This window comes from Megalops cyprinoides, chromosome 7 (assembly GCF_013368585.1).
Source record: "Megalops cyprinoides isolate fMegCyp1 chromosome 7, fMegCyp1.pri, whole genome shotgun sequence".
NCBI lineage: Eukaryota > Metazoa > Chordata > Actinopteri > Elopiformes > Megalopidae > Megalops > Megalops cyprinoides.
This window is the reverse complement of record NC_050589.1, coordinates 20,816,174-20,835,224: the sequence shown is the minus strand read 5'-3', so window position 1 is coordinate 20,835,224 and position 19,051 is coordinate 20,816,174. Positions and strand designations below refer to the sequence as shown.

At 47.2% G+C, this 19,051-nt stretch overlaps 1 protein-coding gene across 1 annotated transcript; it reads left to right on the top strand.

Annotated features, from left to right (window-relative positions):
• Positions 1-3,538: 3,538 nt before the first annotated feature.
• On the top strand, positions 3,539-13,076 carry wu:fa11c10 (protein FAM110B). Its single transcript, XM_036532415.1, has 2 exons — positions 3,539-3,725; positions 9,685-13,076. Exon 2 carries the CDS (start codon positions 10,145-10,147, stop codon positions 11,459-11,461), a length of 1,317 nt encoding a protein of 438 aa, XP_036388308.1. The 5' UTR covers positions 3,539-3,725; positions 9,685-10,144; the 3' UTR covers positions 11,462-13,076.
• Positions 13,077-19,051: the final 5,975 nt, after the last annotated feature.

The following is a 19,051-nucleotide window of genomic DNA, read 5'->3' as shown; positions in this document are numbered from 1 at the left end:
CTCCGAAACGTTTGTCCGTCATTTAAGTTTTCGGAACAGGTTTGATTTTCTGCGTTTTTTCGATCAAATTCATTGACAACAATGATATTGTATGTTGCAGCGTTTTGAGGCCTTGCCCTGAATATAACTTCGGATCCAGTCGAAACGCTGATCACCTAGCGCACACTTTTCCGATTCCACAATTTGGATTGCCTATTAAACTCATGAGGAATGTGTGTGGGTGTGTGTGTGTGTGTGTGTCCCAACATACTGCCAGCCGCTGTTCAGGATCAATTGGATTGCGGAAATTGGTTCCAGTGTAGCAGCGTACCAAACTGGACCACTGACATCCTGAAATACGATCGGGATAATTCCGCAGCTCCTTTATCAGCAGATGAAACTCTCCCTCCTCTTGACACATTCTCAGGATTGGATGGACCCAATACTTTCTACTTCTTCAAGAAGTGAAAGGACCACAAAATCATCCTCACTGCTTGACGACTCCATTTTGCCTCGTATTGCGAATTTTCGCAACGAATAGAATAATAAAACACATCGGACCCAGTGTGTAAGGTTTCTGTGCGTAACGACTTTTATCAAATGACGGATTAAAAAAAAAAATATATATATATATATATATATATGAAAAATACAGACTTGGTGTGCAAAGGCCTTGAGGGATTCATTACCCCGGGGGTCTGCTGGGGGTTTTTAAGCATAAGATTAGTGAGAGATGTGTGTGAACACGCTTCAGGGTGATTTAAGAGCAGCAGTGGACCAATGGAGAGATGGAACCAAATGAATGTACTGTGTTTTACGTAACTCATGCTGAACTATTTACAAGGATGTGAAACAGGCTTCTGTTCTGTGAGTATCCAGTGGTGATGTGGCGTACCATGACATTGCACTCCCTGTACTGGGCTCACTGAAATGTACATGGCGCCTGTGGTGGTTGGAAATTCTGTATTTTGTCACCGACTATGATGTAATGTGCATTTGCCGTATAGCTAGCCCAGAGCATTGCTGATGTGGTCTTGTTTGGTGTTTTTAGAGGCCTGCTATACACAGTCTTCCCCTGCCTATTTTTACTTCTTATTTCTATGATTAGAGAAAGTTACAGGGTGTCCTATGGCAGCGTATTACTGCTGTGGGTTGGTATCAAGGGATAGTGGGTCATTCTTTTTGGGGAGTACCCGCTCCCACAGGCCAGTGGTACACATTTCAAAGGAAAGGAGGAGATTGCCCCACACCTAATCCACTACAGGTTTGTATTGTGTACAGGTTTTTTCAGGTTGAGGTTGTGGTGGGATAGTGGGGCCGTTTGGGTGTGTCAGTCATTTCCGCTATGGGCCAGTTTGGCTGGACGTCTCCTTACTAGGGCTTGACCTACAACAGAATAACTTGAAAATGCTTTAATTACATGGATACGACATAGGAGGCGAAAACAAACAGTAGCACAATGCGGATGTCGGAAACATATGACAATGGTACATGGACAAAGGACATTGCATTTCCCTTTTGAAGTATGCCCTTTAACTTAGCAATAGGAGCACATTGGAGGCACAGTGGGCAAAAAATATTCAGAGCTCAACACCCTTAAGTTTAACTTCAGTTTTCATTTTTTGCATTCAGTGCTTGAATTCCACGCACTTTTAATCTGTCATAAATCACACAAGGATGTGTGGCTGCAGGCGTGAGAGGTGAATATATCATTCAGACTGTTTCTGCAGTGTTATCAAGTAGCTGGCAATGTTGCCGTTGTTGCAGAAACAACTTTAAAGTGGATCATCGTTGCCCATCCCGTCTAGAGTCGGGAGGCATTCCCAGTAAGGCTCTGATTCCTGTTTGTGATGCCACTACAAGTCCTGTGCCGACGGGGTGCTGTGACTAATGCGAACTGATGGGGAAGCGCCAGACCAGACAGGATTAGTGTGTGTGTTAGAGTGGAAGTCCTGTATTTCCTCTGCTGTGTGTCAGTGGAGAAGGAAAACTTAAGAGTTTCACAATGTCAGACTGACTCAATTCTTATCGCCAGTTTCTGCCCATGGCAGTCCTCCCTTTCTAGTCTCTGAACCCCCCCTCCTCTCCACCTACCCGTGTTTTTTTTTTTTTTCCCCTGTATTATTGTGCTCTAGTACATGTGCCTACTGTCTTAAAGCTTCTCTTTCTGTAACTGACCTGAACACCACCATTACCTTCACTCTTCCCAGGATTCAGCTGGTCTTTCACAGGCAAAAGCTTACTTGTCCTCAAGCCAGGAGTACACTGGGTGTATGGGACCAACATCATCTCTCACTATAACGCTCTCGTGAGGGGTTCATAAGCCTTAGTGATGTATCTATGAGCACCTTAAATAGTAGGACACATTAAGCTGTATTAACCTCATAATGTGGTCAGATCACAAAACGGACCACTAGGTTGCTGCTCTCTGCCATCTGTACATTAAATGCGACACCCTCTTATTGATCCATTGTTGTTGTGATTACCTAGAGAGGGGCCTGTCTTTGTAGTGCTTGGACAGCAGCTGTTTCAAACTACTCTTACTGCTGAATAAGGAATTTGATTGAACGGGGAAAATTATTGCTTCCAGGTAAGGATGTTGGCATGCTTTTAGCAGGAAATTAGCCATGGTAATAACTATAGGCTAGGTTGAATTCCTTCACAGGAAGGTTTGTAGAGATGGATGCAGTACTGGAATCATGAAAGGTAGTACTATGTTAAAATGAGTTTTCTACATTCTGTTAATGCTCTAATGGATATTGAGACTCTGATAGTATAAAAAATAACCTTGGAATGAGTCACCGCTTTGCTCATTCACATATGTTATACTTTCACTTAGTCTGCTGAAAAGGGCCATAGGCAATAGATTGGCATTACACCTGTCAATGTTGTGCAAATGCACACAGTCAACTTTATCTAAGTGTTACAGTATGACCCCCAAATTGGAAACGCATACCGTAATTCTCAGTGTTCGGAAACCATTGCCTGTTTACAGCTGACCGTAAATTAGGTGGACACACTGTCTGCAGTCTTTTATTGTGTTTCCCAGGTATGTCATAAAAAGCCTTCCTGAGGGGATTTCCTTAGTGGCTTCCTTAGTGACACTTTGATTGGATTTTTTTTTTTTCCTTTCTCCCACACACTGCCCAAGCCCCACTCCCCATACAGGACTTGAAGTGTAGCGTTTATACTACGCAGCCAGGGGAGAGTGACCACAATTACAGCACTTCCTGCCTCAGGGTAGGAAGGTGCGCATGTTGGAAAGGTTTCTGAAAAATACGGGAGAGGACTGCCAGGAAGTGAGTGTGCATGTGTTTGAACCAGGGAGGAAGGGGGAGTTCAATGACTGACCATGGTTGGACTGTGGAATGTTGGAACAGTTGCTTATTCACAGCCCTTCAACCCACGCGATAGTAGCAGGTAAAGGAGGGACTACATAATCACACCAAAAGAGAAAAAAAAAAAAGTCATGTGACTAGAGGGAAGGGACCTGCTTCCTGGCCTCAGAGTGGTTCTTCCTGATTCGGCAGAAGTGGGGAGGAGGAGTATTTTAGCTGAGCGCCCTGCAGGGTAGTACAGGTTTGTGTGCTCTCTCTCCCACAGACTTACACGCGCACACACAAGCTCAACACTCACCAGGGCGCTGCTTTTCGAAGAGCTTTCGTCAACTAGTGTGGACTCTTGAGGGGCAAGAGTTCCTTTCTGGAATTCTCCTCCTTTGCTGAAGATTCCACACGCACACACAAGTAAGTCAGAGCTGGAGGAGTGAATTGAACAGTGTCATGGTGTTTGGCATGGTGTCTGTGTATGTGTAATGGGGTGTTATTTCTCACTTCCAAACTTCATGAAGACTTGAGAAAACTATCACTTGCATGTGTGTGTCTGTATTTATGTATCTAGATCTATATGTGTATGTGTGGGTATACATGTTGATAATGTAGGTATATATATATATATATATATATATATATATATATATATAATATTAGTGTGTGTGTGTGTGTGTGTGTGAATGTAAATTTGTATGTGTATATATATATATTTTACATTCTGACATGGCATTCGTTTTTTGTTACAGTGCTATGGAATTTTGACATGTTCCACATGTAGGGACTTGACTCTTGTCTCCTGTTGCCATGTAGGTGTATGTACTTGCATATGTTTGGTAAGGGAAGTATTTGTCATAGTCTGACTAAACAGACTTGTTCCCAACTGCCTCTCAAAATTAAGGTGACAAAAATCGTACTTGGCATAATGCAGCCATAATTTCTTTTTCTCTGGCTCCTGTGGTCCTGAGGTTGGAATTTTTCTATCTATAAATACTGTACATCTGGCCTTGATAATATTGGACAGTCTCACTTGCTGAATTAAGGCTTTTTAAAATCATTTTTGTCTTGTTTATACATATGTGTTCAGTGTCATGTTGATGTCAGCATTTTCCATGTCTGGTAATGTGGAAATGCAGTTCTCATAAATGCTGTCTTAAATATTTTTGGTGCCAGTTTGACTAGTTTTGGTATTGCTGTTTTGGGGAACACTAGAGACATTGTGGCTGTTTTAGTTCAAAACTGTGGAACTGTAACCTAAGAACAAATGGTTACAAGTTATGTTGGATTGAACATGTCCTCTCTGCTCTGTACTTCCCCTGTCCTTTGCTGCTGTGGTGGTTGCACCAGTGTGTCTCCTCTGGATGACAGCAAAGCAAACGAAACCAGCCTGCTCCCAGCATGCTGTCAGACTGGTACTTCGGACTTTACAAGGAGTCGGCCTGTGGCAGAAAGCTTATGCCCCGGGCCAGGGGTTAATGATTTTGTTGCCACTGCTGTGGACACGTTCCATAGAAACTGGGTGCAGATTGAGCGCAGGGGGGCGGGAAAGGGGCAAAAACAACACATTGCCACTGCCTACGTACACACAGCCGTGCGTGTTTATGCGCCCGCCCGTGTGTCTTTGGAATGCATTAATAGCAGGGGGAGTTTTTCCAGGCCGAAAAGCTCTGTCGTCAGACAGATCCGCTGGACGACCTCGCTCGGTGAGGCGTGTGGAAGCCCCCTGTCTGTATGCCGAAGCTAGAGGTGCCAGGCAGGGACAAAAAAAAAGCGGCTGGGTCAACATCCTATTAGGACCGTGGTCATTGACCAGTTGTCGATAAGTTATGTGGAGTAATCCGATTAAATTGGATCAATAACCTGTTGAGAGCGCAGCTGCACTCTTTCTCTCTCTCTTTCTCTCTCTCCCCCTCCATGCCGTCGTTCTCTCCTGTCTCCAGTACTGTGTTGTTGGGGGAGGGAGGAATGAGAGCAATGCACAGAATGCTTTCGTGCGGTTGCCGTGGCCGACCGACTCGTGGGAAAAGGTGCTCGACTTCCGTGTGGTTCTCAGGTGCTGTTAGGTAATGGCTGCGCTGCCCGTGGGCTGAGACGACGTGCAGAATGCCCGCAGGATTTTTGTTGTATTATTTCTTCGTCTCTTCCAATTAAGTAGACCAAAAGTAAACACGCTGCAGACGAGAGCGTCCGTTTGTCTGTGATAAGTGACTTATTTCCCTTGGGACAGCAGCACCACCTGCTCGGATCTGATTATCTTGTTAGCTTTAGGCAGCATGTTGTCCAGGGTCGCGCACGCAGGACTCTGTTAGGCCTGACCAATGGGTGCCTGTGTGGGCTGGGGGGCCAGGAAGGGGGAGGGGACTCGAGTTGTCGGGTTCTGCAGGGAACCACACAGAGCGGTTAATGATGAATGTGAGAGAAAATGAATATTGAGGATGTCCAGAGGCCAGAAACGCAGACAGTAATTGGGGGTGGGGGGGATGTTTCTGTGCTGCAAAAACAAGCTTTGTGGTCAGATGACTGCGTTTCATAGGTGAGTTTGTCCTGTTGAGGGTTTAGTTTTTGGGGGGAGTGGGGGTGTCCCAGGGAGCAGCTGCATTGTCCTTTGCTGTTTGGTTTGGGTCCTCCTACAGCTGAAGACCTTTAGGACCTTTTGCCTAGAGTCTCAGCTCATGTGCCACCAAACATGACCTTGCTGGCCTTTGGAGACCTTGAAAAGTGGCGCTTAGGTCACTGAACCTCGGGTCTGAATCCCTCACGGGAAGTCATGTCCAAAATGCTGCCTTGCTGCTGGGATCATGCACTGTTCAGATAAGTCATTTTCTCAGAGGTCAGATACCCAGCGTTACTGTTAAGGGAGAAAAACGAAAAGAACTTTCCTAGCAGACTTGCACACGGTTGGCGTGACTTTGTTCACACACGCAGCAGAGAGTCACTCTGTCAAACAGTGCAGTCCTGGAGAACCTGCTAATTTAATATAGCACCACAGCACCAGAAGCTGGTTTTTAATTAACACAAAAAGTGATTTTATTTCCACAGTTTGCCAAGGGCTTGTTTTTTAGTCACTCTGTCGCTGTGGTTGACAGTGTGTATATCATGTTTTCCCTAACAGTCCTTCATAACCCACCCCCCACGGACTCCAACACATGCCCTGTATCTGAGAAATGAACCCCCCCCCCCTCCTCACCCCTGTAAAATACAAACATGGTGAAATAAAAAAGAATGGGTGGGATGGGGGGGGGGGGGGTGCACTGTACTGGAAGTGAAGCTTGGCCACAGAAGCCCACTCTGTTTCCTGCCCTAATGGTGTGTGTTTGTTTTGGTTGCTTTTGCATGTGAGAGCCTGGAGAGGTCAGTGTTCCAATGGGCAGCAGGAGTGGCCCACCTCACTCTCTCTCTTTCTCCCACACACACACACACACACACACACACACAGCCAACTCCATCTGCATTGCTTTACAAAAACAAATGCATTGCATTTGCTGAAGAGGCTTACTTCATCTTCTGCTTGTATTCTGCAAGAAACGAGTCCGTGGGCTATGAAAGCTCACGCCTGATCTACCCTCATCCCCTCCCCCTTGTCGCGGGCCCGTGCCTGGTGTGTGTCATGTCCAGGCGGCAATAGATAGATATTATAAGAGCAGCAAACTGCTTCCAGTTGTGCGGCTCCCTTTAATTATAAGTTCTTACTCCCCATTTCTCCAGCAGAGGCCTGTGGTGAGGTATACCCTCAGCAGTTTTCCAGCTGAAGGGTGGTAGGATTGGCTGCATTTCCCAGGGTTGGAGTGGCAAAAGAGTTGCACGTGGCTGGTCATTTTTCCCCGTGAGCACCTCATTCGGTGTGTCATTACACGTGATGTCAAATGGGTAAAGCGGTGAACCTTGCTCACAGACAGACTGGAAAACATTACTGCAGAATCATTTTTTAACTTTGTGCACACACATACGCTTTGTGGTGCTGCGGGCTCTCTTCGTGGCCCCACCGACATACCAGACCTCTGTCGACATCGTCGAACGTTGGAGTGGCATTCCAAAACTTTTGGCTGTATTTGCATGACATTGGAGGTGTACTTGTCTCCGCTGGAAAGCGTTCCTGTTCTCCTCTTGTGCAGTTGGCACTTTGCTGGAGCCTTTATTTGGATCCGTTCACACCTCTCCTGCCTGGGCAGGGCTGTGACAGCACTATTCGCAGTTTGCCAGGGTCCCAAACGCAGGCTGCATTCCTGCTCACTGTGGTTGGCTGCACTGGGCCAAAAGGTAAGCGGGCGGGGGCGGGGGTGTCTTAAAAGGACCTCTTACATGACAATGGTACAGTGCACCTGAAGCAATTCAGAGGAATGTTTTGCACTTTTATTTGTTATTGTTGGTGTGCCATGGTTGAAATGCATGGGTCATGCAAGTGCAGCTGACAAAAACAAAAGCTACCATGTGATTTAATTTTAGGGTTTGGAGGCTGTGTTGCATTGTGTGGGAGTCCATTTCCTAGTTAAACACTGAAAACAGGGCTGGCTTACCAGAATGACTGGCACAATGGGTCCTGTTGGACACATGATTACATCCTGTGTTTACCACACAGCAGCTCACATGTAGCGGTAAACTGCGCAGGAGGTTTATAAACAGGGTGTGGAGGGATTAAGCATGTTTGGCATGACGGAGCAGCGAGTTTTAAAGGGGGGAAGGAAGTGAGAATGAAGTTGAGGTACGCAGTCCCGGTTAGTTTTTGGAAGTCGTTTATATCAGATTATCGGCACATCTGACACCATAGTAGCGCTCAACGTAAGTGCTACTAAAAAAAGAAGCATGGGGGAAGGGGGGCAAAAAACATGACACTGGCATCAAAAAGGAGCAGCCGACATAGAGGCCCGCGCCGCGCGGCCCAGACGCCCCCGAAAGCCCAGCCGGCCTGGAGCAACTGCGGCTTCTATTAAAAGCCGCTGCTGCGACAATGGTTCTGAAGTGGCGTTTCTGTGCCAGGAGTCTCGCAGCAGACATACAGGGAGCGTGTGCTGACCTGGTTAGCCCGGAACAGTAGAGGAGGGGAAGCAAGCGCTGATCCAGATTCCACCCTATTTACACCATCGCAGTGTTCAAAATGCCTCTGAGCAGATTAGGGGCCTTTGTTTACCGCGATGAATCATTTATCTCCTAGATCATAGGGGAGCGCGGCAGAAAAAACACTTTGTACGTTTAAAAGCCACCCAAAATTGGCTTGCTTATCTGATACTGGTGCAGTGGAAATATACTGTATGTAGATACTACTGAAAAAAGAAGGGATAGTTTTTGACTCTGTGGGTCCTGTCATACTACTCAGGTACTACTTTTAAAAGGTGACAAGGAGGTGCAGCAAGTCCTGATATAGGTGTTGAAAACACTTTCTCACACACGCAGAAGATGAAATGGAGTCATTGCTGTTTTGCCTGTCCTCATGGGGGGGGCTGTGGTCTTTGGAAACCGACAGTCTATAAAAAGATTAATTAAAATGCACGGATGATGAAAATTCGAGCAGCTCTGGGTCTGATGTAATCCGAAGGTTTAATAGTGTAACGGCAACGAGACGGCACTTGATTCCCTTGAAGCCGGGGATCAAAATGGAGCTGAGAGGTCTAATCTACCCTCTCTCGCTTGACACAGAAGCAGGAAGAGAGTTTTGTTTTGTTTATAGTGAAGGAAAAGGTCCAGGGGGCTTTAGTAAAAATAGTTCATCTACGCGAGGCAGCTGATTCTCCCATCCGTTAGAGGAATATGAGGGACTGGGTGGAGGGACTTCTAGCAACATGTTCAAGACAGTATATATTAACATACTCTGAAGCGCTTATTATGTACTGTCTTGAACTGTTAATATATGATTGCTCAGTTACAGCTCATTCAAAAAATGTAACAGAATGAATGTTCTTGTACGGAATAATTGTTTTCTTAACCGTGCAGAGGTTGGTACAGCTCAATGTAAAGAACTACAGCTGTTTTCCCTTTTTTTCTTTCTCTTTCTCTTTTCCTTTTTTCTCTTGCTCCTGCCTTTCAAAGAATTTGATTTGAATGAAAATTCAGTGGGAGTGTTTGTTGTCAGTGGGGGGAGGGGGTGTAATTGGTTGGAATCCTTTTGCCACAGCCAATAGGAAGGCAGCTCCAGCCCCCTACCCCCCAACCCCCACCCCTAAGTCACTAAGCCGGCCGTTGAGAAGTCGTGGCAGCCGTGTGATTGGTCGCCTATACACACAGCATGTGGAGGATCTGAGAGTGTAGGGGGAGGAGCCAGACTTGATATTAAAAAGGGTGTCTGTCTTCAGTCAAGGGCTGTAGTGTGCTTTGTTAATGTGGAGGCAGAGGGCTCAGTGTGCCGCTCGGCTCCTGCTTGACAGCGTCTTCTGTTTCTCCACAGGAGCTCCAGCCCGTATCCGCCGCTCAAGGAGAGAGCCTGACGAGCCCCAGCAAGCCAGCGGAAGAGCGCGGCATCTTGAAAAGGAGCTGAGGGAGACCAGGCTCTGACCGTGGGAGATTCGACCAGCCCTAATCGGCATCGGAGTCCGCCGGCGGCTTTCTTAAAGGGAGCTGCCACTGTTAACCTCTGGTGCTCGAGGCCATTGAGCCCGACTGATGTGGAATGCGACCCTTCCTGACCCTGTGAGACGGGCAGTCTTTCAGTGAAGGAGGCCTGGACGAACCGAGATAATAGACCAGAAGAAGAGGAATAAAAGGAAGAGAAGGGGCAGCAGAAAGGCCAATAAGAAACTTTTAGAGCCTGGGAAGAAAAGTAGAGAATACCGGAGCCCCCTTTGAATTGGGACATTTCTGAGCACAAAAAGGACTTGGGTCAGCCAACCCCCCATCCCCTCTCCAGCATGCCTGTTGAAACCTTGCGGCCCTCGGACGGGCGCATGGCCGGCGCCCCCTTCACCTCCGCCATGCCCTTCCGCATCCTCAACAAGGGACCCGACTACTTCCGGCGGGCGCCGGAGGCCGGGGCGCGCAAGCCCAGCGCGGTGGAGCGCCTGGAGGCCGACAAGGCCAAGTACGTGAAGAGCCAGCAGGTGGCCAGCACCAAGCAGGAGCCGGTGAAGCCGCCCATCATCCGCAAGCCCCTGCTGTCGCCCAGCATGATGCTGCAGTGCCAGATCAACAGCCCCCCGGCCCGCAAGGTCCCACGCCGGCCCGGGGAGGCGGAGGGCAGCTGCGGTGCCGGGCGCAGGGGGGCGCCCCTCAACTTGGAGATCCTCAACAACCTCATCAACGTGTGCGACGTTCCCCCCTCCTCCCCCTCGGCCCTGTCCGCGAGCAAGAGCAAGCCCGCCCACGGCCTGGAGAGGAATCTCCAGCAGCGCACCGGCAACTCTTCCTCCTGCTCGTCCTCCTCCTCCTCTCCGCTCAACAGACAGATGCCGGACGACCAGAACCAGCGCCCCCCTCCCGTGCCCGCCCGGGCCGTGAGGATGGCGGTCCCCAGCGGGTACGGCTCCCCGGGGAGCGGCTCCCCCAACACAGTGACGGTGCGCCGGGTGGACGTACGGCCTCAGGAGGTGCGGAAGCCGCAGAGGACTCCGCTGCAGCCGCAGCCTCCCAAACGGCAGGTGGCCCAGCCGCAGGCGCCCCCGCCCCAGCCCCAGCCTGCCGCACCAGCTCCCGCGCAGGCGTCCCCGGTCCCCGCCGTCCCGCCCCCTCCCCTCCCGCAGTCCTGCCTGCCCTCCAGCCCCCTGCTTCTGCGCAGCATGATCCCGCCGGCCTCGCCCGCCTTCACCCGCCTGTCCTCCACCAGCTCGCGCAGCTCCCGGCGGGACGGCCCGGGCTCGGTGCGCAAGCACCCGTCGCTGCACCGCTCCAAGTCGGACCTGAGCGACCGCTACTCCCGGGCCACGGCCGACCTGGAGCGCTTCTTCAACTACTGCGGGCTGGACCCGGAGGAGGTGGAGGGCATGGGCGTGGAGCACTTCACGCGCGCCAACTCGGACATCGTGTCGGTGTCGAAGCTGCGCAGCGTCAGCACGCCCAGCTCGGAGTGCGGCGCCCCGTCGCAGCACAGCCGCCCGGGGCAGGACGACGAGGCCCCGCCCGCCGAGCGCGCGCCCTACGGCATCTCCGTCATCGAGAGGAACGCGCGCGTCATCAAGTGGCTGTACGGCATCCGTCAGGCGCGCGACGCGCACAGCGTCTCCAACGTGTAGCCCCCCCCGCCCAGTTCCCCCTGTCATCAGCTGGAACAGACCGCAGGGCGCCAAGGGAACAAGAGACTCACTCTTTCCTACCTATTTTTTTTTTTAATTTGTTATTTATTAAGTGATAACCTCTCGGACATTCAGAAGCTCAAAGTTGTATATTTTCTTTTGTATATTTGTGTTGCAAGACGGAGGGATACGTTTATTTTTCTCTCACCTTTATGTTTAGTTCAGTGATGTCCAGTTTCCATTTAGGCTCGCTTTTGAAGCAGAAGTCTTTGTCGCTGAGGAACTCTGGAGCACTTCCTCACAGCGTGTGACGATGACTGCTAACCTCAAGAGAAACAAACAAACTGAACTCTGTGCAAAAAGCTGGGAAAAGACTGGCAATGAAAGCAATAATGAAGATGCTAACGATCAGTGATAGTAGCGCAATAGGTACTGAATCAACGTTGAAAGGGATACAAAGCCTTCAGCCCAGTAAGTGTGAACAACTTGCTGTGGAGAGAGAATGAATGTTCTTGTCTGGAAACAATTGCCTTTGAGCAGTGCGGCTGTTGGGTTCCCTACCCAAGTGTGGGCCAGGTACTGCTGTCTGTTTTGAAGCAAGTGATCGCACATGATTGTGTAGATTAGTGGAGGAGGAAAGAGGAAAAAAACCCAAAAGGATACTGTGAACAAGGGTCAGTTTCTATAGACTCACTTTTTTAACCTGGGGCTTAGACTGTTAATGCAGTTTATGTTGCAGTTGCAGTGCAAGTGTGCATGTGTATTCTCCAAGTATGTCTGGAATGTCATTTCAACAAAGCACAATCTCTTCGCATGATGACTTACACACACAGACAGACACACACACACTCACACACACAAACACAGACGTGCACACACACTCAGTTCATGTCCCAAAAGTTTAAGGTTATTTTTGTAGACAGTTTCTGAAAGAGGCAACCTTGTGTTCGCTGTTTGTTTTCCTGTGAGTGGTTCGGCTTTGAGAGAGTGTCATGTAATGTCGTAAACAGGTGGCTGACGTAAGTAGTTGAAGTGAAGAGGAGGGTCGGGGACGGGTGGGGTAGCCGAGGACCGTGGCTGGAGAGCAGGTATGAGTCTGTTCAGGTTAGAGTGTGACAGTTACACACCCTTGTAACCCTGAGGGCAGAGAGGAGGCCAGGGCTGAGCTGCAAGTTTGAGAGGCAATAGAAAGGGATATAAGCTTGGAAAGAATTTGTTGTGGCAACACAGAAAGGGAGTTTTGAACTGTTTTGGTTCTGTTGAAGCGCAAATGTTAAATGCTGTCATGGGATGCATTTTAATGCACAGTGTTGTATGCTTGAATTGATTGTGTTGTATGATCCCAAAAGCATGCATACACAGACCTCCACATGCTCACAAGCACAAACACAGGCACAGGTATGAATAAAGGAATATGACTTACATATGTACTGTATGCAAGAACAAGTGTGTGGATGTGTATTCTCTGATCTGTGAGGAGAGGAGAGGCTTTATTTCACCTGGAGAGATGGGGATATTCTTTGGGGACTTCATGTTCGTTGTTGTACCAGCTGTTTAAAGTTCAGATGCGTATGTGTAACTGCAACTTTGTGTTGTCATTACATGTCAATAAAGAGGAAGCTATTTAAATAATATGTCTTGATTTGTATTTCATTTAGTTCAAGTACAAATGCAGTGATATTACAGCTTAAGGGGTGTGCATGTGCATTCATTGCCATTACCAAAATTGCCACCTATGTTGAAGATAGTAATCAGCAACTATATTGGTGCCTTTTTCCCTAACGCCACTTAAAATGTAGTAAAAACTTTATTTTTTCCTTTTTAATCTGCATTTACATTGTTTGAGGCTTATTGGAGCAATTGCTCAGTCTTGCAAAGTTTTGGCCTTTCTGTGATGCTTTCAGTGACTGATTATATGCAACCACAGCTATACAATAGTCTAGCAATGGTTCTGTAACATTATAGCATGTTGTCACTTTGTTGCAATCTCCTGAGAATGTTAGTGTGTTGAGTGTGGAGTCTTTGAGGTGCGTGTGGGAGTTGCTGGAGCACATGTGATACCTGAACAAAAGCTGTTCCTCACTGCAGATTTGGGGTACGTTCAGTTTCCTGCAAATTTCGGTTTGAAGCTGGAGTCCTGCAGTCAGAGGGTTTCTGCTGTCTCTGGATCTCACCTTACATTAGCCCACCTGAATGAGTCTGTCCTGAGGGCTGAATCTTTTTAACGTTTTAGGTTGCACTTAACTGTCAAACTTATCAAATTCCCCTTGCGTATATGGTGTATGAAGTCTGATTCCTTTCTCCTAAGGCGAAACGGGATTGCGGCACTGAGAGAACAAAGCTACTCCTGCCCTTTCTGGTATTTGCTACACTCAGAGTAGTCTCTTGTTTCTACCATTTTCTGGGGATATCATGGTGGTTTACCAGTGTTCTGAGATTTCTTAAACATGGTCCCGATTCTGATACAGGACTCCTTCGTATTATCGTGTCCTACAGACTATTATATTTTGTGTTGCATATCCCATTACAAGGGATTCAAAATTTTGGAGCCCTTCCTACACATACACGCACAAACACACATGCAGCGTTCCCAAATAACAGGAGCCTCATTGAGGAGAAAGCCCGGAGACTGAAGGAGAAAGGAATGCATTGCCTCCACACTTCTCCTCTCTGCTTCCTGGGGTGGCCAGGGTCCAAAATTCTGCCGCTGCTCAGCTGTGACTGCAGAGCCCAGTTCGCCCAGTTGGTCCTCAATGAAACGGTTCTTTTCATGGGCCGAGATGGGCGGGAGGGCTCGGGACCCAGCTGCCCAATCCCTGTCTGTAGCAAGTCTGAGCTCCTCGCATGCCCCTCACCCGACACTCACCATGTGGGCTGCGGTTTTGCACTATGAAGTCAGCGTGACGAGATGTGTGGTAGAGTTTCAGTCTGATTGGATTCTTTTGCCACGGTCGTCTTGACTTCTGACCAAAAAAATCAGACTGGGAACCACAGCAATATCTGAGATCTGAGAGACATCACCTTTAGCACTCTTGTAAGTGCTGTCAGGTTTTGTCTGTGGCTGATGTACCTTTATACCATTGGGCTCATTTGGGCATTGATCGGCCTCACAACTTTTCTACTTGCTGTGAAAGGGCGCAGAGTTAAAACCAATGATCAGATGTTTTAAATAGCTCTGTCTCCAATGGTATGTGCAAGTCACTGTTTGCTCGCAGAGATATAGGAACGGTTTCAACATTCTGTTTGTCCTTTTTTAGCTAAAGAAGAGATGACAACAGAAGAACAGATTTAACTTCCTCTGAGTAGACTTATCTTTATTATTTTGAAACTGCCCTGGTTCCCTTGCCAGAATGAGAAGCTCAGAGGAACCCATATGTTCATATTTACTTTAAAACCCAGCTGTGCTCTGAACAGTACAATGCGTCTACAATTCCACGCGAATCGTTCACGCAAATCTGAGTGTATCTATGCATGGATCTGCCCGCCTGTCCGGAGGGGGAGAGCCGGAGACCGAATGGGGTGGGGGAAGGGGGCCGACGGGCTCCCGGGGGGCTTGGGTAAAGTTCATGCTCGTGTTTGCAGTCATATGAAATACACCATCAGCGATGCGCACCCTGACACACTCACCCAGTTCATCAGTGGTGGATATGTAGTGTTAAGCTGATTAAAGGTAGGGGGCAGATGGGGAGAGGGGGAGGAGTGGGTGCGTGGTGGACAGGGAGGTCTGTGGGAAACTGGGTTTTGGTGGTGAGCGTGACCTCACAGTGCGCTGGCATTGATTCAGAGATCTTAGATATGAGTGTCTGGTTATTGTAAAGCCACAATCACTGTAATTATTTAAAGTTCCCTGTCATGGTAAATGTATTGCTCATTGATTTTGTAATTACTAGGGAATTGAAACATGAATTATTGAAATACGGTCATTGAAATATGTCTGCATCTGCTGATTTGTCTTTTTGTCCTGAGTTTTTGTTTGACAGCTATAAATGTATAATCTTTTTTTTTCCATTCTCATATGCAGTAATGACAAAAGGAAACTAGAGCTCTGCTCAGCGATTCCCTCACGTTTCACACTGGGAGTGAGTTCTGAGTTTTGGACAGATTCTGACACATTCTTTCTTCTCCATCTTTTCAAAATCTGCCTACCCATGATGCAGTCACGGAAATGGGAAAACACTGCTCTGTGTGATCATGAGTAAAAAGCATGCCGTTCTTTCACAACAATAACAAAAAGTTCGGAAAAAAGAGGATGTGGATCAGGACACATTCCAATGACTTCCTGCTCCAGAGACTGGAGGTTGCACTGTGCCTCTAATGTGTCTTTGATGTGGGGGTAGGTGTGCAACGTGAGGCCTGTTTAATAATGGATCGTGATCGTAAATGAGCAGGACATGGAGCGTGAGAGGAGGCTGGCCAGAGATGCACCACTCCACTGTACAGTCTCCCATGACTGGGATTTTTTTTTTTTTAGATCTTAACTTGCATGGTGTATGAACTGTATGTCCCCATGGCAGGATCTCTTTGGAAAGTGGCTTGGTTCAGCGATGTTCCTCTGCCTCTTGCCCTGGTTCCAAACCTCTGGGAGGTTTTCAGGACATTTTCTTGCTTTGCTTGCCTTTAGTCTGAGAGGTCATTGGTCTGGAAGATCAGGAGAGATTCCTCCATGTCAGCAGCGATTTTGTACTTCACTTCCTCCCTCACTCTTCTCTCTCCCTCTGCTCCTAATCTTGAACAAAATATAGTGACTGTCAAGAAACAGCCACTGTACTGCCATCTTTGAACTGAAGCGACAAAATGTTTTACAGTTCTTGCTATATGGTGTCTTCATAGAAACCATAGAGAATTTCCTCTTCGAACACGCTGATTTGAAATTGATTTTCAGATGCTAAAATCGTAGCATTCAAATTGGTCAATGAGAGAACCACTCAGTAGTGAATGGACAGGTATGGCAAAGCTGGTGTCTCGTATAGGAGTGTATGACACAGGCTAGACTTAATTATTGATTAATGAAATGATCAATATGTGGCCCAGTCCTGGCTGGCTTCCTTCCGATCTGAGCTTTCATGCTACGTGAGCTTGTCATAGATTTCCATGCTTCATCTACAGTTGGCAGTTCTACACAGAAGAAAGGAATTTGATTGCTGTCCAAAAGTCCCTGTTTGTGGACAAAGGTCCCCTAGGTAGCACTGGGACTCATCCAAAGTGAAACCAAGTGCTGTACACCCCGCTCTTCCATGTATTTTGATATGGTAACCATGGAAGTTATATATTCGTTAGGAAGCTTAGTATGTATATGCAGTGCTCTCCATATTCCCCACATTTCTACACCCCTTCTTAAACAGGAGCAAAAACATGATGCAACTAAAAAAATGTTTTGGATTATTTTTTCTAGGCTTGCAGTCTAAATAAATACAGAGAGCTCTCTCTCTTTCACTCTCTCTTTCTGTATATACACACACACATATATCTCCAGAGTCTTGATAGGGGTCACTGGGTCAGTGAAACAGATGACATATCTGGAAATGCTTTTAAAGCTCAGCCGAGATCATTTGGGATATCACTAGGCACGGAGGAAAAAATAAAATCTTTCACTCTGCTACCTTACAGCTTTCTCTTGCATGTTTCCACCCTCTGCCATACCTCTTACTTTTCCAGTTCCAGTTTGAACAGCTTTCTGACCACATTCTTTTGCCTCCATTTATTTTTTTGTTCATTCTTCTCATGCTGTGTTATCTGACTTTTTCATTCTTTGCATTAACATTTGCACTCCTCCACCCTCCTATTCTTGTTACTTCAATATTGGCTCTGTGCTTTGTGTATTCAACCCTCCACCCTGGCCGGCCATGCTATGTGCTGACAGTAGCTCCTAATGGGATACAGGTGTTTTCTCAGATAAGGGGCTGAGAGAGTGGACCTATCACACTGAGCATAGCTCTACAGCGGGTGTTATTCATCGTGTTATAATTTTGTGTGTGCGTGTGTGTGTGTGTGTCTGTGTGTGTGTGTGTGTGTGTGCATGCATGTGTGTCTTTGTCTATTTGTGCACGTGAGTGCATATGTGCCTTTTCCTTTTTCTGTGTATGCATGTGTGATGTGTGCATGCATGCTCGTGCATATCTGTGTTTATGTATGTGTGTGTTTCTGTTTGCCACGCTCACTTGGAATGGATTTCCAAGCAAAATAATTCCAAGATTGGGAAAATGTTTTCTTAAGACTAGGGTGTGCCCCCGAGAAGTCATATGGGGCCCTGCTTCTTGAGAATGGCCTGCAAGACTGTGGCACCATCACGTGGCTGTCATTCTGATCATCGCTGGGGACGGCTGGCACCAGTTGCTTGGAGGGTCCCCCCGAGATGCAGCTGGCGTTGTTCTTAGACAGAAATTAACAGCTGCTGATAAAAGACAGAGGGCTGCACTGAGTATGAGTGTATACTACGTCCAATGGTTTACTCATTGTGTTAGTTAGCCAGCATGTACTCATGCATATGTCTATATGGGTGTATGTATGGGTGTATAGTTTGTTGACTGTTTTAGGCTCTAAGAGGAGCATTCAGTCTACCCACAATCACTACAACTTTGAAAATGATACCATGTTTTTTTTTTTCTTTCACATTGCAAAAGTTCAGCTATCTCTTATTGTAATTAAAATCACGTGGAAGAATTGGAAAAAAAATTCAATACTCCTAATTCATCACTCAACGTGCCCCAGCAGTTATATTGAATTCCCCAGTCACAGGGACCCGATTGACATTCTGGGAGCAGGTCTGGCAGTGCAGAGAGGGACCAAGTATTCAGGGCAGGAAAACTGAACAACAACAACATCTATTCTCCCCCCTCCTCCCTCCTTTCGTACCTTCTTTCATTCACTCGTTCATTCCGTGAAGGATCTTTTCAGAGGCTAAATCCCTCTTCTGATTAAAAATGCAAAATCTACTCCACTTTTATTTCAGCTAATGCCCATGAAAAATTGCTGCAGTGTTTGGTTCTGCATCTCTTGCATCAGCCTGTGTCTGTTTTCTTGCGCTAACTCTGCCTGCCAAAGTGACAGTGTAATTCAGATGAAAAGCATATACACACATTCATGCTCATGCAGGAGAGAAAAATCAACCCCTCCCAAAAGAGAGTGAAGAAAGGAGGTGAACAGAGAGCTTGACCAGCACTTAGTGGCTGTTCAGTCTTCCACTAGTTATGGAAGTTAGAGGGATAATGTGAGAGTATCGGACATTTAAGCTCCTTTGATAGTCAATAATGGGGTACAAAAGGCACTAATCTGTCTGTGTGTGATACTGTAGATGCATTTTGCACGGCTAGTACGTATCCCACAAACAAAGAGGTGAAATGGTTACAGATAGGCACTGCAAGTTTTATTGACTCTTTAATTTTTTTTACGTACATATTTGCTGAGCAGTCAACCCTACCCCAGGTCTCTTCTGGAGCAATTAAAGTGAAGCTCCTCCCTCTAATGTCCAGTATACCACATTGGTTGCAAACCAATAACATGCACCCAAGCTACCAATAAATGTTTTTCATTGTTTAATCGCTGCTGTTTGCTGGAGAGGACACTGTTTGTCTGACACAAACGTCCCGGTTC